The 23,379-nt window shown below is 44.9% G+C and overlaps 1 protein-coding gene across 1 annotated transcript in view; it reads right to left on the reverse strand.

The window, feature by feature from the left end:
* Positions 1 to 4,918: 4,918 nt before the first annotated feature.
* Positions 4,919 to 23,379, reverse strand: part of LOC146859069 (BICD family-like cargo adapter 1) — a 108,381-nt gene continuing 89,920 nt past the window's right edge. Inside the window, exons 6-9 of the mRNA XM_085649721.1 lie at positions 20,663 to 20,839; positions 12,398 to 12,471; positions 9,657 to 9,777; positions 4,919 to 7,648 (exon numbers count right to left, since the gene is read on the reverse strand). Of these exons, the coding sequence (XP_085505847.1) occupies positions 7,481 to 7,648; positions 9,657 to 9,777; positions 12,398 to 12,471; positions 20,663 to 20,839 (540 nt within the window). The 3' untranslated portion in view covers positions 4,919 to 7,480. The remainder of the gene's footprint in view (positions 7,649 to 9,656; positions 9,778 to 12,397; positions 12,472 to 20,662; positions 20,840 to 23,379) is intronic.

A 23,379-nucleotide genomic window follows, 5' to 3' on the forward strand; every position in this document is an offset into this window, starting at 1 on the left:
TGTGTCCATAAGGAACAGGGTCAAGACTGATTTGCATATGGCTGGGTCCAAACTGGGGTGGCGTGGTGAGTAAAAGAGTGATGAATAAAACCCAGGTCCTTGTGACTATGGGTACATGTTTGCATTGTTCAGCATTCCGTCCATCAATTGTTTCTTTTGGATTTGTCAGCCCTCGCACCGGCCCTCGCAGACACGATCACGGAAGTCTGCAACATTTCATTAGCCACGTCCACTTTCCCTCGTAAATGGAAAATGGCACAAATAAAACCTTTACTAAAAAAAAATCCCTGGCCAATCCTTCGGACCTACAAAATTATAGACCCATTTCTCGTCTCCCATTCTTCTCTAAAGTCATGGAGGTTTTGATCAACAAACAACTCACGAGCTACCTCGAACAAAACAACGTACTTGATCCTTCTCGGTCAGGCTTCCATGCACTTTATAGCACCGAATCCGCACTGACAAAAGTAACAGACTCGATAAGGCTGGCCTTGGACAACAGGACACCTACAATGCTAGTTCTCCTTGACTTGTCAGCAGCTTTTGACACCGTCTCTCATAGAATCCTTCTGCATAAGCTTCAAGAGATTGGTGTCCGAGAATTGGCTCTAAAATGGCTCAAAAGCTTTCTCAAAAGCTTCCTGGCCGACAGAACACAAAGTATTCAATTGGATACGTTTACATCATAGACCATGGCTGTTGACAAGAGGGCCCCCCAGGGCTCCATCTTAAGCTCCACCTTATTCAACATCTATGTGTCTTTTCTGGCCACAATCATTAGATCCTGTGGATTCGAAACCATCTCATACCCGGACGACACTCAAGTGATAGTCACTCTCGAGACAGGTCCCGCGTCAACCAGAGAAATGTTCAAGAACTGCATGCTAAAAATCACTACATGGATGACAGTGAATTATCTACAGCTTAACTCCAATAATACAGAAATCCTGCTGTTCGGAAAAGCAGAGGAGCTCTGGGCATCAGATTGGTGGCCTTCGGAGCTCGGCGAACCTCCTACACCTAAAAAGTGGGCGAAGAACGTGGGTATTATAATGGATGATAGACTTTCCATGGAGGAGCATGTGAAAACCATCTCGAGCACGTTTCGGCCTGATGCGACTGCTGAGAAAAATCTTTCCTTGGATCCCCCTCTCGGCCAGAAAAACCCTTATACAGGCACTTCTAGTTACCAGACTAGATTACGGAAACTCCCTAATAGTAGGGATCAGGGAAGATCTACTTTCCAGGCTACAGGTTGTTCAAAATACAGCCGCAAGTCTAGCCCTCAATCAGCCTGTCCGTACCCTGTCGGCACCCCTCCTACGACAGCTGCACTGGCTGCCTGTTAGGAAAAGAGCAGAATTCAAGCTTCTGTGTCTGGTGTTTAAATCACTCCAGGGAAAGAGTCCAGCTTATCTAATGAAGAAGCTAAAACCATATATTCCCGACCGTCAACTGAGATCGAGCAACCGACAGCTGCTCTGCGTCCCGAGAATTAAGGGAGTCAGAATAGGCGGACGCTCCTTCTCATATCTCGCCCCCTTCCACTGGAACAGACTGCCAGAGAACATACGTTCCTGTTCCAATCTCAGTCAGTTCAAGAAAGTTCTTAAAACCTGGTTGTTCTGTCATTAACTACCAATCTCCGATCTGCTTTGTCTGCCACCCAGGCGCCGAAAGATCCCCTTGGGGATGATTCGATAGCACCCTACAAATCCAAGTAGTAATAATAATAATTTGTCGCCCTAAGGGGGAAGGGTATGCCCAGAAGTGTGTCCAGTGCTCACTTCACCACTGGATTCAAGCAAGCATTGCTGATGAGAGGTGATGCCCTGAAACCGGTCCCAGGATGCATGTTTCCGGTCCAGGGAAGACCTGGCTTGGCAGTTCAGGGTGGGCTGTTCGCATAAGGAACAGGGTCAAGACTAATTTGCATATGGCTGGGTCCTTGCGACTGGGGGTGAATGTTTGTATTGTTCAGCATTCCGTCCAATTGTTTCTTTTGTACTCTGAACTGTTAATTCACTGCAGTGCGCCCTTTTTCTCCTGGTGCACGTTACAAATGCACAGCTTAAATGTACCTGGCAGCCACGTTGCAGGTATTTTCTCTCAGCTTGCTACTATATTAAAGTTTATAGCTATCAATGAAGATCCTACAATGCAGAAAGAAAAGTTATATACCTGTAGTCCTAGTTCTGTATCGTAGGGAATTTCATTGAAGTCATAAACAACCTATCCGCCTACAGCATTCAGCAGGGATATACACCACTGACAGACTACACTGAGACTATTTCAGTAATGAACATTCTTCAGTGTCTTTTTCCTGAACTGTTAATGCATACTGAAGAAGGTGTTCCGGGGTACGCACAGACAGTGGGGAATTATTCAAAGTTTATGAGTTCAATGAAGATCCCTACGATGCAGAACTAGGATACTGGTATGTAACTTTTCCTTATCAGGCCTTGGCTCTAAGAATTTACTTCAGCCACTGACCTGGATGCCCTTCCATGATCAGGTTAAGGTTCAAAAAGCTTAGCAGGGGTTCCCCATCTCCTTTTTGGGAAAATCTGTAAACAAAACTGTGCTAGTGCTCCTGGAAGCCCTTGCATATCTAGAGAGCAACCTGTAGATACCCTTTGTATAATCGAGGGAGCTTCACAATCCTGTGGAGAGCTCTTGGGCTCTGCGGGGCAGCAAGCAAGGGACAGCACCTCCGCTATGGCAGAAGAGTGTTGCCCCACTGAAAAATAAAATGATAAAGGCATGTTATTGTTTTATTTTTCTTACCTTATTGCCAGCTGAGCCGAGGTTAGGGCGGCGACGGGGCCTTGCTGACGAGAGTCATGTCAGCAGTAGGGAAGAGTGGTAGGCACTTATAAGTGCACGTCAGTTTGGCCGGCTGAACAGACATGTGCATTTAGGTTTCTCCAACCCAGCTTGGTTGTACAGCCAGGTTGGAGAAAAGCTGCAAGCACCCTGCGCCTGAGCGAGCATTAAACCATCCCGCTCAGGCCAATCCAGGTGCTGCTCTCATGCTAGGTATAGCATGAGAGCAGCGCTTGGATTGGGTGGGGAGCCTGTGCAGTGAAGCCCATCCACTTCTGGGACCAGAAGAGCAACAAGGCGGCTGGCAGCAGCAGGTAAGGTTTTCTATTTTATTTTTAAAACCCAACCCCAGCCCCTATCCCCACCCTACCACTTTACTACAGCAGCAGCTGCTGCTACAGTAACAGGCTCTAACAGTAACTCCAGTTAGAGCTTCGGTAAGCAGCCATGCATGGTACCTGGGCCTGTTCTCCAGCAATTCACCAAGGGTAGCCGTCTGCACCTAGGGCAGGGCTTCAGGAGCCCAGCAGTGCCCCCTGGCTTATCCTGGGCAAAATGTCTGGTAGGGCTCCAGTTATAGCTCTGAGAGACAGCCCCAAGCCATTGTGTGCAGAGAGGTCATAGCTCCAGTCATGGTCGGATGCATATCACAAGCTCAAGTTACAAAATATTATCCTGCAGAGATATTTTATCCACATTATCGACTTCCACAGTACTATGAAGGTGAGTATTTACCGATAAATTTAGATGTACTATTCTTAAATTCACATCTCAAGCTATGCAGGCGTGGAATTTAAGAATAAAACTATACTCACCTACATATCCCTCCCTACACAATATTGTGTCAGCCAGTGTTTACATACAATTTTTTGGAAGGCAAGATATATAAAGCTCAGTATTGTGGGAATGGAATGTACTAACTGTGGATCTCCGCACCCAGGTTAGGGGTCCAGAACCCAGCTGTGATTCAAAGGCTCCTGTGTTGCTAAGCTCTACATGAGGTCCGAACTGCCCCTACGTGTCACAGGGTTTACAACAGGCTGCCCCAGAGCCATGGCCATCACCCGTCAGCCATCTGGTCTTGCGCCATATGCATATATGGGTGAGAATAGATGGTTGTGCTACTCTTTAAGTCCCAGTAAAGGCATTGTTGAAATTATTTTTGTCCAACCAGGACATCAAGAGGTTGGATACATTTCCTCACATGCCTCCATCCCTCTAAATCTTTCCAATGCCCCTTCCCCACTCAAACCGGTCACCAAGGGTACACGGATTAGAAGAATGTCACCTCTGTGCCCCATTTTAGTTTGGATAGATTAGGTTCCTGCCGGTCATCTACTCAGGGTTGTTCTTCCCTTAGCCTGTTTAAAAACTGTTCCAGCTCGTCCCAAGGGCCCGAGACCTCAGTTTGTCTTCTGGGACCCACGCATTAATAACTAACTCATGTCCAGTGGACAAAAAAGACTCTTAAGCATCCCTGGGGTGCCAAGATCAAATGAGGACCCAGTTATACCTCTGGTAAGGTCACATGAATGACTGGAATATGGCATATGGGTATGGCCCCAGGCACGGGCGCCCCTTCATATCTAGGGCAAAGTTCCAGCAGGCTCACAGGCTTCGAGGCACCACTTTCGAGGACCAAGCTCAGACAAGACACCATTTATACCTCAGGGAGGCCAGCATTAAAGGTTAGTATATGGTGGCTGGGCTGAGCTCCAGGCACTGGCCTGCAGTGCCCTACTTTAACTGAGGCAGAGATCCACAATCTTGCCAGAATTATACAATACTCTCTCCTCCAAAATCCATGTTGTGAGATGAATCTTTTACCTGTTAAAATTTTGCCAGCGAAATTTGCTAGGTCAATATTTTTACACACCCTTAATGGCAGCGCAAGAAAATGGGTCTTCCTTGAAAATAGATAGTGGGTATGCGCCAAGATACTCCTAGTATGATTCACTTCTGGAAACACTTTCTCAGACCCTGATTGTGATGAGTAAAAGGAAGGGTGGAAATCTAGGAGTTGCGTATTCATACTTTCGCTCTCAATATTGTATTAACTAATCCTTATGAAGAATGAGAGAAACTGGCAACAGGCATTGCAAACAAATTTATTACAAAAAATATACAATCTATAAGCAATGGAGAATCCCTCCATGAGGTGGGAAATCACTATTTGACAATGTGACAAAACCCCAGCCTCTATTGTTTCACAGGCTCTAGGGCAGCTTCTCACACAATTAATGCAATAATAATGAAGAGGGGCAGGAATGTAGCTTCTTCTGGATCTTCCACCTGTTCCTATATGCTGCAGGTTCCTCTGGGTCTCCTTGCTGCAGTGAATTCATCACAGGTTCACTTAAATCTTCTCAATGTAGGGAGGGTTTGCAAGACCCATTGCCTCTTCTGTCCTTGCATGGTTTTCCCACCCATCCAGTTTCTCTTTTATTTACTGTGAGAGGTGGACTACAGGTTCCTCTAGGCCTCATTGTTGCAGTTTGCTTATCGCATGTTTTCTTTAGTCTTCTCGCAAAGGGTATATAGTTTGTAGTTCATGACATTCTCATCGCTGGGAGTAATGAAGGTCTCCTGGAGTATAGCATTTAAGTTCCTCTTTATCTCCTGACCTATTTGTTTCTCACGTTTTCCCTTTTACCCTCACTCTGTGGCAGATGGAGTGTAGGATCCAATGGGTCTCTTGTGTTCAGTTTCTCTTAAGTCACCACACTAAGGGCTTTTGGTCTGGACTTCTCTTTTTACAATAGATTCATAACATTTTCCCTCTAGTCTCCTCCTTGCATGGAGTGAATCACTGATTCAGGATTCCTTGATACAGAGACGATATTACCGCTCCTCTAGTTTCTTCACTTTCCATCGGTCTCACCCCTGTGAATCTTCACTAGTATAATATGCTGGACCACAGCCCGAGATCGGAGAGGAGCTTGAGACATTTTAATACATTTTTACTTTTAGAAGTAAAATCGAGAACCTACAATGTATGAGAGACCCTCAACCCCATTGTGGTCGGCCCTCTAAGTTCCTTTTGTGTGAATTCATCCTTTGATCTGTGAACAATTCAGTACTGCAGGACCTTTTCGAACTATTGATGTCTTTTTCCTTTAATATTTAGCTTGCAACTTTTGATCATTTAAGATTTGCTCACAATCTTTCTATATTGTTAGGGTCATTTTTTTCTCAGCTCCTACGTTTTTTGTGACACTAGGGTTTTTAAAACACTACTTTTACTTTCTCAATGTCTTGTTCTCTATGACAATTTATGTGTCATAAAGGCAGTTGTATTAAAGAACTGCTGGCACCATCACTAGGACATTCTTGGCCTCGCAGTTTAGTAAACGTTTGAGAACCTGTGACACTACCAGACTTTTGTTTCAAAGACTGGTATGGCAGAAGTCTTAAAAAATCAGCACAGAGAATTTATGAAGCCATTCAGGAAACCAATGGGTTCGTAGAAAGACAATTCTACATCTGAAGTGGATATTTTCTGTTTGATTATGTGAAACAGGCCATGGGATCCCATTCTGAGGAGTTGGGGTGACACTATCTTAACTTTCTGTTCCGCAAATTTATAACAGCGGTTTGGTTCTTTCGGGGTGCACTCCACTGCTCTTATTGACTACTGGAAAAGGAACTGAATATGGTTTCTCCTAAATAAAATGATCAGCATGGTACTTGAATGTTTAAAAAAAAAAAACACCCATTAATGAATGGTCCTACTCCAGTTTTGGGGAACTCAGTCACCAGTGCAGTATTTAGTGTCTTCCTTGGAAACTCGCCCTATTGGTTACTGGACGTCTTAAATCACTTTCAGCTTTGTCTGTCCTTAATTTTTCACAATGATGGATGAATCCTAAGGCCAGATATGTACTTGATAGTCATAAGTTCCACTATACCTGTATAAACTCATCATTATCTATAAAGATGTATACCCAGTAGATGCATGCGCCTCCTGACCCCGAGGACCAACTAACAGAAAAATAACTCTCTCCCACTGCACATGATCCTGAACTGACTGCTCCCCTTCACTAAGAGCAAGGCTCCAATGCTCACCAACTTAGTTTGCACTCTATGCAAACATGCTTACAGAAGTCTGTTTGGGTATCACTATCATACGATCATGGTTTAAGGGAAAGGAATGTAAGGCTTTCTGGCTTTTGGCTTGTAGAAGGTGAAGTTGTTTTAAAGCAGCCCACCTTTGGATCCAAGCTAGCACACCCCTGGCTAGCTCAAACGTTCCTCCAGGTCTCCTCACTATAAGTAATAGATGACCGGTTACTTTGCATCATCTCATTGCAGGCATCGGTCAGAGGTGCCTCAATGTTTTCTCGCTTTAATCTGTAGATGACATATTCCTCAAAATGTCATTGTAGGCAATAGATCAGATGTTTCTCAGTGTCTTCTCACTGCCGGGCCAGATCCCAGGCTTTCCATCTGTCCTGGTTGCAGGTTATACGGTAGATCACAGGTTGTTCAGTGCCTCCTGAGAATGCAGAGCACAAGACCCTCTGGGTCACTAATGCAGGGCATAAAATTACAGATTCACCTTGGTTTCCTCATTTCTGTAAAAGGGCGGCCTGGTTTTCCTTGATGCAAGGATAAATCAAAGTCTGTGATTCTTCTGTTTGAATTCTCTTTCTCCTCAGAAATTAAAGAGTGCGAAGAAACCTTTGCGGTCTGTTTGGGTTTTTTCTTTAGCACGGTGCAGGAAGTCGGCATGTGTGTTGATCCCTTTGACTTCTAAAGCAGTGTTTTTCTCTCTCTGTTGTTGGCTCTTGACCTGCTCACTGATCACTCTTTGCATGTCTTCCTGGAAGGAGACACAAATAAGACGTGGTAAAGTATGCAGTTACCAGACCAAAGTATGTAAAGATTAGCAAGCTACTTATTTATTGTGTTTTGAACCCACATCTCTTAAACAAAGTTTGCTTGATCCGAGAATCCACCTCCCCTATATATCTGGAGAAATAGATCACACATGTCCATCCGTGCACACCTTTTTCCAAAGTGCTGAAGATGATGAGTGGAACAGACAGACTGAAACGCTGAGTTGGAGAACGCATACATAAAGAGTGCTACAGTGGTTCCAGCAGACAGAAAGACTTGTCTTAGGTGGTCATCATGTGGGGGGCTCCTGTGGTGTGCTAGAGTTAAATCCAAAGTTATGATGGGGAAAGTACCGTGTTGGGGGGAGCTTATGATAGGGAAAAGAATCCTAGGTTGATAGTAAAGAAAACAAGAGTTGGTAGTAGAGAAAGATGGCATCAGAGAAAGACAGATGAGAATGTGAGAGCTAGTATGAAGTGGGCAATAGAAAGCATAAGAGGAAAGGGAGAGAGAAAGACTTTGAGGTAGTCAGTGCCTCAGCACATTGAGGGTGGGTACCTGCTGTGGGGGCGAGAGCCTAAAGTGCGACATACGATAAAACAAGGTTATAAGAAAAGTGCACATGACATTTGAAGATAGCTTTTAGCGAGTGAACGTAAGCCTCAGTGGGAGTAAGATTACACATCAGCTGAGAGTGGTAGATAGGTATTTCAGAGAAACTGAAGAAAAACTTAAGTTTGAGAAAGTGAGAATGGTCATTAGATGGCCAAGAGAATGTAAAGAGAACATAGGCGCCTCAAGGCAAGAGGGGAGAGAGCCCAAGGTGATGAAGAGGAGAGAGTCCATGGTGGGTGATAGTAAGTGCATGAGATGGGTGAGAGTGAGTGACATAGGGAGGATGAAAGTATCAGCAGTGGGTGACAGAAAGACTAAGGGCCTGATTCAGAAAGGACCTCCGCAGTCGTGGCTGAGGCCCCGCAGTCATGGAGGAGTCTCCGCGCTTGTGGCGCAATATCCGCATTGAGAATTCTCATTGTGGAGATTCTGCCACGAGTGTGGAGACTCCCCACAACTGTGGGGCTTCCGCCACGAGTGCGGAGGTCCTTTGTGAGTCAGCCCCAGAGAGTCAGATTGAGGCCGTTAATGGTCTAAGATGGTTGTTAAAGAGAACCCGATCTAGATGAAAGAGTGAGCGTAATGTCAATCACTATGAGTAACCCTGTGGCAGATTAGTGAAGATGGCCTGTATGAGTGATTTGAGAAGGTGCCCATGGCGGGTAAAAGAGAGAGAATAAGACGAGAGGAGAAAGCCTAAAATGAGAGTGTACGCATCGTTTGTTTGAGGCTGGTGGTCCAAGTGAGTTGAAAGAGATGGTTTGAGGTGAGACGGAGTGGTATTAACCCTGAACAGGATGAGAGTGCTGCTGAGATGGGTTACAAGACTTTTTAGACTCTGGTACTGGTGAGACAAAGATAGGGCACGAGGTGTATGAAAGGGAAATTGTGTATCTAAATGGGGTGGTCTTAGGTGGGTGACATACACAGGCACAGCCTCAAGAGGTGACAGGGTGACCTTGAGGCAGGTTAGGAAGAGAGGACAATTAGAAAGGGCATATGGTATGTGAATGTGAGCACAGGGTGAATGACTAAGCGAGTGAAATCATCATCAGTTCGGAGTGGATAACAGTATGCCTGATTGAGGACCTGAGTGAGCAGAATCCTTAACATCTGCATGAGAATTCCATGCCGGAGTGTGGTAGTGTCTGCTGCAGTAGGTGTTTTATCCACATCATAGCATGTCTGTGATTGCCTGTAATTGAAGCTGTGTTTGGTGGAGTGAGGGTTTGAGAGCAGGCCGAGATAGTAAGGAATTTGATCTAACCTTCCTTCTGACACTCAACCCTTGTTCACTAGGAGGGAAATTCAGAGTTCCATAAAAGGGAGGCCATTCTTTGAAACACTTTGGTTGTAGAGGGGGAGAAGGATCTTACTTGCCAGGCCTCCAGTTCCTGGGAGAGCTTCACCTTCTCATGTATGGTTTCAAGCAGCTGCTTGTTCAGGGAACTGAGCTCCGAGCGACATTTGCTCAATTCCAATTCCACTGCTGTTTTCCTGTAAAATGAAGAGAAAATTAATTGTGATTCCATTAGCGGCACCTTCTAGGAACTATCTTAGGGCATCAGATCAATATCAGAATCTATGTGATCCCATAAGGATCTCATTTAGGCCATTTGGTAGTGTTAAAAATAGGTGCAAACGATGTTTGCGGTAGTTGTGATTTAGGCGTTATTCGCCCTAAAGTGATACCGTTTTGTACTCTGTTTTACTTCGCAACTATAAGATTGTGACAGGCCACAGTGCTAAAATGGGCACAAAAATTGCTTGCTTCTGGTATATATGTTATATGCTACATTTCATGGAATGTTAAACCGAGAACATATGTCTGGGATAACCAGTAATAATGTTATGATATTTTAGCTCCTGACTAAATGCTCAAAGCTTAAAGCGGTCTAGTGATAGCTTCTTCATATTCACAATTTATAGAGACTTTAAGATCTGCAACAAGTGGACTGGAATCCAAGTACACCCTGTAACAATTTGAGGGTATTGTTTTTGTGGGTTCACACATAAACGCCAGTCCACAACCCCTTTTATGCGTGTTGCGCTAAAAGGCTCATCGCTCAGTCCAACCTACTTCAACGCAAACATGATCCCTCTGGCCAACGTAATCCGTGTGCATGACATCAACATCCTCCCTTACGCCGATGACACACAACTCATACATTCCCTCTTGGATAAGACCCCTACACAAGAAACAAGTTCTTCGCCTGAAGGTCTGAAGTTTCTAATTGGATGAAAGCCAACTGTCTCAAGCTCAACACGAAGACAGAAGTAGAGATTTAAGCAAGAACACCTCATCATGGGACTCCAACTGGTGGGCAGTCGAACTAGGACCCACACCCAGCACCCACACCAGGAACCTTGCAATAATCATCGACAGCAAACTGTAAATGACCGCACAGGTCAACGCCACCACCGCATCGTGCTTCCACACCCTGATTATGCACAGAAAGATCTTCAAATGGCTTCCAAGCAACACTAGAAAAACTGCCACTTCTGCCGTAGTCTCCAGCAAATTGGACTATGGGAAAACCGTCTATGCTGGAATACCCAGGCAACTCACTAGAAAACTGCAAACCATCTAGAGCTTGGCAGCCGGATTCATCCTCAACCTCCCACACAGAACTCACACCACACCTCAGGAGCGCCACTGGCTCCCAATACCAAAATGTGCTCATTTTAAACTCCTTACACACACATTCACGGCACGATACAACTTAGGCTACACCTACCGAAGAGTCACATCTCCTTCCACCAACCACTCAAACACCTCCTCTCTGCAGACCCCTACTCGCATACATCCCAGGCATACACAGAGAAAGATCATGTGGATGGGCGTTCTCTTACATTGCTGCTGAAGTATGAAACGGCCTCCCACTACACATCAGAGCCTCCTCGTCTCTTCCTGAATTCCGTAAGAAGCTGAAGACCTGTCTTTTCAATTAACCAACCTACCAGCTCTAGGATACCCTTGCAGGTGATAGTGTGCTTTACAACTACACATAACATAACTGTATTCTTTATTGCTTTTTATAGACTAGAATCTGTGGCCTGTTTCCTATTTGGCATCATCGGAAGACTGGGATAGACCTCATCAGGTGTGGCAGAGACAGTGCTAGTTATCTCACAGAGCTTATGCAATATGTACAGTGAGCAGTATGAGTTCAGCCCTTGATTGTTGTGTCATTCATTAATCAGCAGTTGATCGAACTGGTCAGTAACGACTTATGGAGTTTGGCCACTGAAATAGGAATATCAGTTTCATGGGTGCTGAAGTAAGGTGAGTCCACAGAGGAAGGGAATTCTGTTTTCTTTGTTTACAGACGTGGCAAAGCATTTTCTAGAGTGAATGTGAATAGTGGCCAAAGATTGTCACTTCTATAGCTGTTTACTGCTGCTGCTGTTTGTACTACTTTGATTTTATTTAACCAAGCAAGATGACAAAAGGTTGGAAACTGAATGGCAAATATGACTAGTGCAGTTTGTCACATACAACTACGCACCTGATTGGCCAGTAATGATGAAAGAGAGTCAGTCACATATCAGGCACACCGTTGACAGATAGGGCTGGGAAAGGATAACTGGGCATATATCGGACAGGCCGGTAGGGCATGGGCCAGAGTCAGTCATGTCAAGTGCACCTCTGACTTACCATATGGCTGACGCACAGTCAGTCACATTTAAGACACACCTCTGAAAGTCTGTTGCAGAGCCAGTCACATGTCAGATGCACCTGTGAAAGATCAGTAGGGCAAGGCCAGAGTTGAGCAAGTAGAGTTGGGTGAGCCAGTGAAGGCTCGAGCCAGATGCCAGGCTTTGGCTCAGCTTATGGTCCTATTGGACCCTCAAGCCCAAAACAATATATTTTGACTGTAAACAACAAAGGTTAAAGATATAAAGAGGTGCCCCGCCTACATTTTGTAAATAAAAAGCTAGGTTTGAATACTAGGTTCTATTAAGAGGAACTCTGGGTCTTATGATACTATGGTGACTGCCACCCTGTAAAAGGCCTTTTGTGTGCATGCTTTGTAGTGCGATGATGCCTCAGAACTTGACCATTCTTGAGCCCTCCTACATTGCTCTTCTGTCAACTGTTGGCATTGGTTCTTACTTGGTGATGGCATCATCTCGCTCTTGAATGGTCAACTGGAAATTCTTCTCAGCTTGATCTTTGAGGCACTGGATCTGCAGAAAGCAAAAAAGAAGATAAGTGGCAGAAGGCAAGTAAACCTTTCATAGTATTCGACATAAGCTCTGAGGGCAAAATAGCGAATGTTGCAGCAATTCTATCTCAGGCCCTGAACACAAAACCGAGGCGAGAATCGCGGTAGAGGGAAGGGATGAATTACTCCACCTGGGCCCTCATTACGAGTGATACAGTAACTGACGTGTTATTTATTGCACCTGATCAAAGCCAACTTTGCAGAGTCCGAATTTATTAGGTGTGATAAATACCACCCAGTCAGGAGTTTTTAGGAAATAAAATATGGATTTTGGTTCTTACTGCTCCAAAATATGCATGTTTTGGTGTACAGGAGGAGGTAGAGCAGTCCAGAGTTTTTATCTTCATCATTCGTGTCCATTGTTTTATTCATTTGATTTTTGCACTGAATGAATGGAGGTTCCCAGTTCTTCTAGCAGGGAACGATCTACAGAAACTAAGTGCAGAAAGGCACTGGTACTGATGCTCATTGAATGATTAGTTGATTAACAACATTTCTGACCTGTTCAATATGCGAAAGAGTCTCTTGATATGGGTGCCCAAGCCTCTAACAAGCATCTAAAACCAGTTCTATAAACCCTTCCTCTCATCTGTCAGTGGGAGCCAGTTCCAAAGAGCGAGATCTTAAACTAAGAGATCTAACTGGAAATAAAGTGAAAGTAGGGCACTCAGAGGAAGTCCTTACTCTTCCTAGAAGGTTATGTTAGGGTGAGTGGGTATGAAGTCTGTTGTTATGTGTGGCTCTCATAGAGAGTCATTAGCGTGAATGACTGGATTCTAAATCTAGTAATTCACTGCCATGATGTGGCAAGAGCAGGTAACCTGTTGCTGCTTGTAAAGGAATCCAAGGCTGGGATGAGAGGCCATGTTATGTACTGTTTCCAGGTTACTCCTCTGCTCCTGCTTAGCAGTTAAACGTGGGGGCAGATGACTTTGGGGATCATGCATACCATAGAATTATTGATGGGTAAAAAGTGAATTGCATAGGTTTTCACCTTGGGGCTCTGAATGACAACTCAAGCTTCGCTCTGGTTGTCTGTTTTATGGCACTCCGAATCCCTTGGTGAAAAACATCCACTTATTCAATGTTAACCAACTTTAATTCTGTATATTAAGATAAACCTAGGCAAGCCCATGAAGGCACTTGAACATCCACTCATGAAATGGAATCGGTCATGTACTCCAAACCAATAGCTTTGTCTTGGCAGGGCACACACCAAGGTTGGAGGAAAGTTGCTGCAATGTTGAATAAGACTCGACACATTTAAATACACAAAGTTATGGAAGGCCAGCTTTACTGCACTCCACAGTAGCATTTCTGGGTCAACACCTATAGTTCTGTTTAAGGAAATGTGTAATGTCCAGTCTTACTATGGACACCTTGAGTCCCCTATACATAAAGTATAAAATGCAAAGGTATGCTCCAAGTCGAACTTTATGAGGGTTGACAAAACTCTTTATGGTTTGGTCAGTGGCAGAGAGGCTGTGCTTTCTCATTGTATGCCCACACTTTTTTTGCAGTTTTATAGCGTGAAAACCTGGTCCCAGGGCATTAGAGCGTTTTACATGCACACCTGATTACATTACACCTGGTCAGATTTCAATTTTTAAGCAAAATCACTCGACATTGAGCTGACTCCGCAGCACAGACATGATTCCTCAGTTCCAAAATAGGGAGCTCTGGCCATTAGGCCACATTTCCTCCCTTCTTTGCCTTGACGTCTGCAAAGCTATGTGCATGTCAAGTGAATTCTTCCTCGGGTTAAAAGTAATAAGCACCTTGAACAAATAGACTTTGTCACAAAGCAGAAGTGAAAGGCGGTTCCTCATTCAGCTCAGCTATCACTCAGGATAGGGGAAAGAGATGAAAGGACAATTACTTAGAGCGCAGCTTCCATTCAGGACAGAAGTGACTGACAGCTGACTATGTGCAGTATGACCACTCTCCAGGAGAAAGGTCGAAGCAAAGGGAAGTATCATGGAAGCCGCAGAGGTGCAGGGCCAAGCCTCCTGTATAGAAATAAGGAATGCATTTGGCAGAAGAGATGTCTCTTGCTTTAGTAGTGAGACTGAATCCTAAAGACATCAGTGCAGTGTCGTGGTACTGCATTGAGATTGAACCATTAGACATTAGAGCCCTCACTCGGTACCACTGTGAATATTAATCCGTAGACAGCATTGCTGTCTCTTGGTAAATCAGTGCGGTGAACCCTTTGACACCAAGAGTTATTTCCTGGTATATCAGTGACATTGAACCCTTCGACAGGAGGATCTTTTCTTGGCTTAGCAGTGAGAAGGAACTCTTAAGGTATGATTTATAGATTGAGGGGTGGGTTACTCCATCACAAGCATGACAGATATCTCATCTACCTTATTACAAGTGCATTATATCCTAATGCTCTTACAACAAGGCAGGCAGGATATCTGTTACATTGTGTTAGGGTACCAGTCTGCCAAACTCTAAATCAGGCCCTTAGACAACAAGGCTGTCTCTTGGCATAGCAGTCAGGTTGAGTCCTCGAACTGTCAAGTCCTCTGTTGACAGAAGAGAGACTGCGCCCACACTACATTGACTTTCAGTGATATAGAAGTGCTCTAGACAGACAAAATGTCCCTTTACCATATTTTGCTGTTCCTTTTACTCTTCAAACTACCCACTCATCTAGTGGTGTTCAGTATATTTAGCCCAACTTTCTTTTCCCCACTGATGACCATGTTAACCAGTTTAAGAGCAAGATCGCCCTCTGAAAACAAGAAATGGCAAAGCAAAGCCAATCGGTGTCGCCTTTAGGACCCTTTGCCAGTGCCTTTAGGTGATGCTGTACAGCTTGGCATGAGCGCCTACAATATAATGCGGGTACCATATCTTTTTATTTTTCCGAGCCAAGATAGATGAGTAAGTGCTGTTTTTATAACTCTTTCGCCATCATCTTCCCTCCTAATCTCTCACACAAAGCAAAAAGAAGCTTCAAACATAGGTTGATTATACAACTCCCGGAAACTCTTATCGCCGATATATACCACTGCTCCTCCAAAGGCCAACAGAAAATGGATCTCATCTTCTACACCCAATGTCCCGCGAAATGGACCACCATACTCAGATCCCACTTCCACATATTTGTATATGTGGAAGTGGGATCGGAGTATGGTGATCCATTTTGACGGGCCGTTGGGTGTGCAAGATGAGAAATGGAACACCATATTCAGATCCCACTTTCACATATTTGTATATGTGGAAGTGGGATCTGAATATGGTGTTCCATTTCGACGGGCCGTTGGGTGTGGAAGATGAGAGCCATTTTCTGTTGGCCTTTGGAGAGCAGTGGTACATATCGGCGATGAGAGTTTCTGTTTGCAGCTGAGAGGGGTGGTAGTTGTTTTGTCTACCACCCCTCTCTGCTGCAAACTGACTATCTCTAACGCGAATCACCCTTCGCACAGCGTCAACACCTAAGCTACCATCTACAGCAACGGAATAGTCCTGATTCAAGCCAACAATACCAACCTAAACTCATTTGACTCCCTATTCCACACACTACGGAACGCCATCACTCACTTACATTTTAAACAAATCACATAATCCCCTATCCATCATTCCCCTAACCTACCATCCCCTCACACGAATTCACATAACAATCTCCAGACTCACATGAAGTCACATAACATTCTCCAGACTCACCCCACCAAGGTTAATCTCACCCCCTCCGACCCCACCCTCTCAACTCTTACACAACTTCCCAATCCCATACCAAACAATTCTCATCCAGAGCATCTCTGAGGTATGGCTCTGCGAAAACTCCCCATCCTCCCTCCGACCCCTGCCCCTCCCTTCCCTTGCCTAGAAATTCATCCACACAGACAACCAGGGGAGCCGACACACAACCAAAGTATCCCAACTCTCAACACCCAAGAGTACTCAAAAAACCATTGCCTAAAACACAACAAGAGTACTCCCACCACATGGCCTAGGCAAACCACAGGAGTAACATAGGTACTAATGACACCATAACCCATACTCTAACCGACAGAATCTCTCCATCCTTAGACTGTCCCGCACAAGACACCTTGAACATAAACTCTCCTACCTCCTCCTCACTGAATATTTCTCAAAGACTCTCTCTGGTGGAAAGCCAACAAGTGATAATAGTACAGGGCCTTAGCAAATTATTATTGAACATATCCACACATCTGGAGCCTATCCAACGCTTACACTCCCCTCCTTCTGACTCCAACAAACACCCAAGTTCTCACAAGCCACAGCCACACAAATGGAATTCAACCCCCTCACTAACCAGCCTCAGAGACCCAAAAGAACAAGCGCCGCAATGTCCATGAAAGAAGCAACCGATCTTGCCAACTCCTACGACTCCTCTACAACCAGCATCCCCAGCTCCAAGATCCAGGTAATCACAGGATTTGGGAGAGACCACATCACACCAAGAACGAAGAGACCACCAGCCCTCCTCACGAACATACCCATTGCCCCTCCCCTGAAGAAACCTGACAACAAGACAACGACCCACTGCATGCTCATAAACTGCAGATCCGCGACCAAACACGCAACAGAACTGGCGGAAACCATCTTAACTCACGACATCGATATCGCGTTCATCACAAACTTGGCTGAACGAATCCTCCCTACCAATCTTTGACATGCTTGTCCCCCCCCCCCCCCCCCCCGGGTTCTCAATCATAAACAAAGACAGAAAGAACCATCATGACAGGGGTATTGCAATCATCCACAGGAGCAACATCTCCATAACCGAAATAGACTCCTTCTCCTACAATACATTTGAATATCTTTCCTCCACCATTAGGACGAAGGACAACAAAACGATACACTGCCATCTCCTCTACCATCCGCCAGGCAACACTCCCTGATAACACACTGTTAACTCAGACTCCAACAACATAATACTAGGGGATCTCAACCTACATTGGAATGATGAAAATGACACCCTGATCCAATCCCTAAACAAACTTCTTCTCAACAATAACCTTATCCAACACTGCACAGAACAAACGCATAATAGAGGCTCAATCCTAGATGCCATTATAGCTCAGGAAGATACAGTCACTATCGACCACATCCTTCCGGTCGACTGGTCAGATCACCACACCATCCTATTTCACATCAACCATCTGTCTCACTGCCTTCCCCGTCCACAGGATGCCCTTCACAGGTCAGGAAATCTAAAACAGATTCCCCTTGATGACCTGGAAGAAAGGGTAAGAACACTACTTCCCCTCAACACGAATGACCTATCTACAACTGAGCTCACTACACCCTACAATACAACAATGACAACCATACTAGACCAAGTAGCCCCCCTGAAGCAAAGAAGAGTCAGGAACAACCCATCGTGAGCCTGGTTCAATACAGACCTTAACTCTGAAAGAAGACATCTCAGAGCTGCAGAAAAACTCTGGCGGAACAACCCGTCCTCAACCCACCTTGACCAACCTAAATCAGAACGCGTGAAATATAAAATGCATATCAAGAACGAAAAGCCTACCTTCTTCCGTAGTGCTCTAGACAATACCAAAAATCCCAAAGAACTCTTTAACATCATCAAACAACAAACAACTAAAGCTCCCGCATCAACCATGCAGGCTTCCTAAGAACTATGTGACACCTTTGCCAAGTTCTTTCACGACAAAATCACCAAGATTGAACGCTCCCTCGATGACCACCTCTTGTCATCCAACAATAACCCGCCTCCTAGCAACGAGGGAAACAACCCCCCCTTGGCACCCTCCGTGCAGCTGGAAGTCATTCAACCCCATCTCCGAAGCAGTCATCACGGAAATGATTATCAGGTCCAAACTTTCTTAACACATAGCTGACCCTATTCCTGCCCAACTGGCTAAAAAGCTCAACCTCACCCTTTGGGCCAAGATTATAAATAGCTCCTTGAGTACTGTAATCATGCCAGACTGTCTAAAAATCGGGCAAGTCATGCCATTATTAAAAATATGCAGACACCGACCCAAACAACCCCAACAACTTCAGACCGGTCTCTAATCTCCCTCTCCTATCCCGAAATCCTGGAAAGATGTATTCTCCTCCAACTTAACCAACACATTGACAGCAACAACCTTCTAGATACTCACCAATCAGGCTTCAGAAAAGGTTGCAGCACAGAGACAGCGATCCTGAACGTCATAGATGATGTCTACAATTCACTTGATGTAGACTGTGGCTGCCTACTCATACTCCTTAACCTATCGGCAGCCTTTGATACAGTTGATCACAATCTGCTCCTAAATGCACTCCAAGAGAGAATTGTTGCAAATGAGGTGGTCTTACAATGGTTTACCTCCTTCCTTCAGAACCGCTCACAAAGAATAAAAATGTACTTCTTCACGTCTGATCTCCTCCCAATAACCAGGGGAGTCCCACAAGGGTCAGTTCTCTTCCCCATCACTCTTTAACATCTACATGGAGCTCCTCACCTCCATACTCAAAAAAGCAAACATCCCCTTCCACCTCTATGCAGACGAAACCCAGATCTACCTAGAAACTTCCTCAATTGGAGACGTTCAGAAACTAAATAACGCTCTGCAAGAAGTCCAACACTGGCTATCCCACAACCACCTAAAGCTCAACCAAGACAAAACGGAGGTCCTCTTCATATCCAACAAGGAGCATACCCCTCTAATCACAGAATGGCTAAAATCCATTGACACTCTTAATTGCAATCTCACCCTGGCAAACTCTGTAAAATCCCTGGGAATCACTCTTGACCCAAGCCGAAACATGGACAAACACATCAAGAACTCAGCAAAGAGCAGATTTTTTAACCTAAAATTACTCAACAAAATAAAACCCTTCATCCCCCCCACTGACCTTAAATTGGCCACACAATCCTTGGTTCTGTCCAGATTGGACTACGGGAACGCTACACTTACGGGCACGGCAAAATCTCACCTAGCTCCCCTCAGAACAACTCTAAATGCAGCTGCCAGGATGATCACTGGAGTAAAGAAATACAACCACATTTCTCCTTCTCTAAGAGAGCTAAAATGGCTCCCAATCGAATTGCGTGCCAACTACAGAACTGCTTTTCTCACAAATAAAGCTCTTCACACCAGTAAACCGTCCTACCTGGCTTCCAAACTCAAAAAGGCAGGTCAAACGAGGAACCTCAGGAGCATCAACACTCTTCTTCTCATTCCACGGAAAACTTGCAAACAAAAAACCCAGTCCTGCTCCTTCTCGAGAAATGCGCCCAAAATTTGGAACTCGATACCAGTCCACATGAGGACTAATCCCTCCTTCGTAAACTTCAAAAGCCAGCTCAAAGACCTTCTCCTCAACCGTCCTCTTCTGAATGGAGAGATGCCTCACAATGTGTCAAAGCTACACCACCAAAGAAATCCAGCACAGCGCAGAACATAGACACTTCAATAAGAAGGCTTTACATCGCCTGCTTTTTGACTCGCTCTCAAGGTCGCCTGAAAAAGGTTCGACACAAGTCAATGCTGTTTATTGTAATACTGTATAACTGATTGCATCACGATATATTGTCGTAAAGCGCTCTGATGCCTTCGGGTCTTGCTAGCACCGTATAAAACTCTTAAATAAATAAAAATAAATAAATAAGGCAGAGGCGCCGGCGGTAATTAACTGCCTGACTCTACCCAAGAAAACAATATATATTAAAAAAAAGAAAGATGTGGGTGTGAGTAATGGCTGGGAAATCAATACGGAGTGGGCGTGAGAGGAGGAAAAGAAGTATACGAGTGAGAGCAACACAGGCAAGGAAGAAGCACAGACAGTAACGCAGTGTGGAGGGCAAGGTGGAAAAGCACACAAGGTAGAGAGCTGGAAAACACAGGGATTCTAATGGGATGATTTAGCAAAAAGAAAAAAGTAGTTCCATAAATGTGAGGAGTGGAAGGATAGGCCAGCCAATCACAGCGATGATTAGCGAAATAGGTATTTCTCCAGGGAGGGACAAACATATGATGGACAAGCTGAGACAGAGAAAGTTATCGAGTAAGAAACAGGCAAATGATAGAGACAATAAAGCCAACCAGTAGCTAGCAGTGGGTGGGCTGTAAACCCCTATAAGTTCTTGGTAAGTTCACAATAGGCTTTTGACAACCAGGCAGCTTCCACTTTCTGGTAAGCTTAACCTAAAAACACACCTGTTCCTGCAGATTCTGGCTGCGAGACTGTTCACAGGTCTGGTTAGCAAGTATCCCTTCCTCCAGACTCTGTGCCAGGTCAGCCAGCATGGACTGTGCCACCATCACATAGGGCGGGACTGGCGTTCCCTCACTGGTCTCCAACTCCTGTCGCACTGCTTGAATTTCTGCTGATACCTGCAGAGAGTGACAGTTTACTGTGTTTTCGCGACTACAGCAGAAGCATTAAAGGGTACATTTACATACAAATCCAATGCGGACAACCTTCCACAACACAATCCCAGCTTATAAAAATGTAAAGTGCCTTCTTCACTTGGGCTTCACAAAGCTAACCAAATCTGAGCACAGAGTCAATTTTTGTAAGCTGCATGAATACTAGAAATCCTCATCAAATGGGTGATGGTAATTATTTATTTAGAAATATTCTAAAGTACTACAAATCACTTAGGTCACTCCAGGCTACTGGAACAGAAGAGAAAAAAGAACAATGTAACAAAAGATGGGAGTTAGAGTCCAGAAAAATGTGTAGAATGCACCGATATCTGACATCAGGCTCCCACGAAGATGTTGGACTTCAATAAAACCTGCCTGAAATGTCTGATTTTCAGGCGTTTCCTGCACTGGAAATGGCAAGCTTCCTTTCAGAGTTGAGGGCTAAGGTTATTCCAAAGTTTTGGACCATGGACCACCAAGGATTTTACACCATACGTTAGTCTCTTTCAGGAATGTTGGTTTTCAGATGCACTGCAGAAGATGGCAGTTCCTGCAGGGGAACAGAGTGGCATGCCAGTTTCTGATTATAGTTGATCGTGCAAGTGTACACTGCCACTTGGCCTGGTACACTGGCACTAAAAACTATTTAGTCTATGCGGGAGGCAACCTCATTCCTGACCAGCACGCCCACACATACTAAAACATAGTTCACTCGGCAAGCTAGCGTACAATTTTATATTCTTCCAGTAAACAGCGGGTGTGCGCAATACCATTTATTTACCAGTTTCTGAATATAGCCAGGTCCATTGCGTTGTGCATAACACAGTGCTTTGAACTGGAGTCGGAATTAAACTTGGAGTAACCGGAGAGCTTTCAGGCCTAGTATAACATGATCACACTGTTTGCATTGTGGGGATACGCATTTTTGTTAGTAGTAGTAGTATGTTACAGTAGTCAAGTCAGACAAGAGCATGTGCTTGCCCTATTTAGTGGTTTGTTTAGTAGAGGGACGATTCTCCAGCAGAGCTAAAGTTGTAAATTTGTTTTCTTCGCTACTGCATTGAATGGTGGAGTGAAATTGAGGTCCCAATTTGGAATGATGCCAGATTCCTTGCCTTCTGGGACGAGATGGGAGGGGAGAGGGCCCCTACTTAGAAGGTCCCTTGACAGGAGGAGACCCTGAACCAAATCCTACTACGATTACTTCTTCTGTCTGCTGGTATGTATTTCTGGGGCATATTTACAAGTAGTTAAAGCCACCAGAACGTCACTTTTTCCAACGTTCTGATGGCGTTAACTCCTTCGCCTTATTTACAAGGTGGTGAATGCCCTAATTCACACAGCACTTAGGGTGAAAAGGGGGCGTGTAATGGGTGTTGCAGTGCGCGTTACGCCACAACACCCATTGCTTTTTCACGCTGTCCCATATTTACAAAATATGGGAGGGCCACAAATATCGCCTGGGAAGATACGAGGAAAAATGTTTCATTTCACCCCGTATTTTGCTCTTTCCATGAGTGCTGCGTTCTGCAGCACACATAGGAACAGCAAATCACCTGTAAAGATTGTTTATGTTCAGGAAGGAGTCCCTTACTACACATAGGCTATCACCCTTGCAGCGCTGGCACCCTTGCAACATGGCACTAGGGTGCCTGTGCTGGCGCTAGGCAGCTATTTTAGCGCTAGGAGAAACGCAGGGGTGCACTGCATTCTTGTAAATAAGGCGCATCCCTGTGTTTTGAAACTGATAGAGCGCGGCATTACTAATTTTGGCGTAACACTGTGCTCCGCAAGTTTGTAGTAAATATGTCCCTTTGTTCCCTAACAGATGTGTAGCTGGACATTATCTACCTACTGCTGGAGTTTAACATGATGATGGTCCATTACTTGTTAGAGAGGTTAAAGTGGTGTTGTGCTGAATTGCTACTGGTGAATTCAAGGCTACTGCAGATCTTAGCCTTAAAGAAGTCTATGACATCTTCACAATGGCCCTGGGTGATGCGAGGTGAATATATCAACACTTGCGGGATGAAGATGAACTCTTCCAAGGTCAGAAAACTCGAACAGATGCACATTAAGGTGCGCACAACCCTGCTGAGGGACGCTGGAAACCACAAGTTGGTCGGCACATTAGGAACATCAAAAGAACCTGCAACTGAAGGGGCAGCATTGACAGCTACAAGACCCTTTAACAATGTGGTCATCAGTGGCCTGGAACTGTGCAGTCAAAGCACACATCTAGAAGGTCCTGACACTGTGAGGACACCATGGGCATCAATAAGACCAGGAATAGCAGGTTCACTGCGGACGGACGGACGGACAGACAGACAGACATTAAGGACCAGCAACCGAGGGGACACCCTGGATCCCAGCAAGAAACTGGAACTATGACCTCAAAATAAATATCCGCCTATAATATCTAAAATAATTATCCACCAGGATCTGAAACTGTGGGGTTACAAGGGACATTCACAGCTAACTTTTGGGGCCAACATTGACATCAA

The sequence above is a fragment of the Triturus cristatus genome, chromosome 3_2 (assembly GCF_964204655.1).
Source record: "Triturus cristatus chromosome 3_2, aTriCri1.1, whole genome shotgun sequence".
Taxonomy (NCBI): Eukaryota; Metazoa; Chordata; class Amphibia; order Caudata; family Salamandridae; genus Triturus; species Triturus cristatus.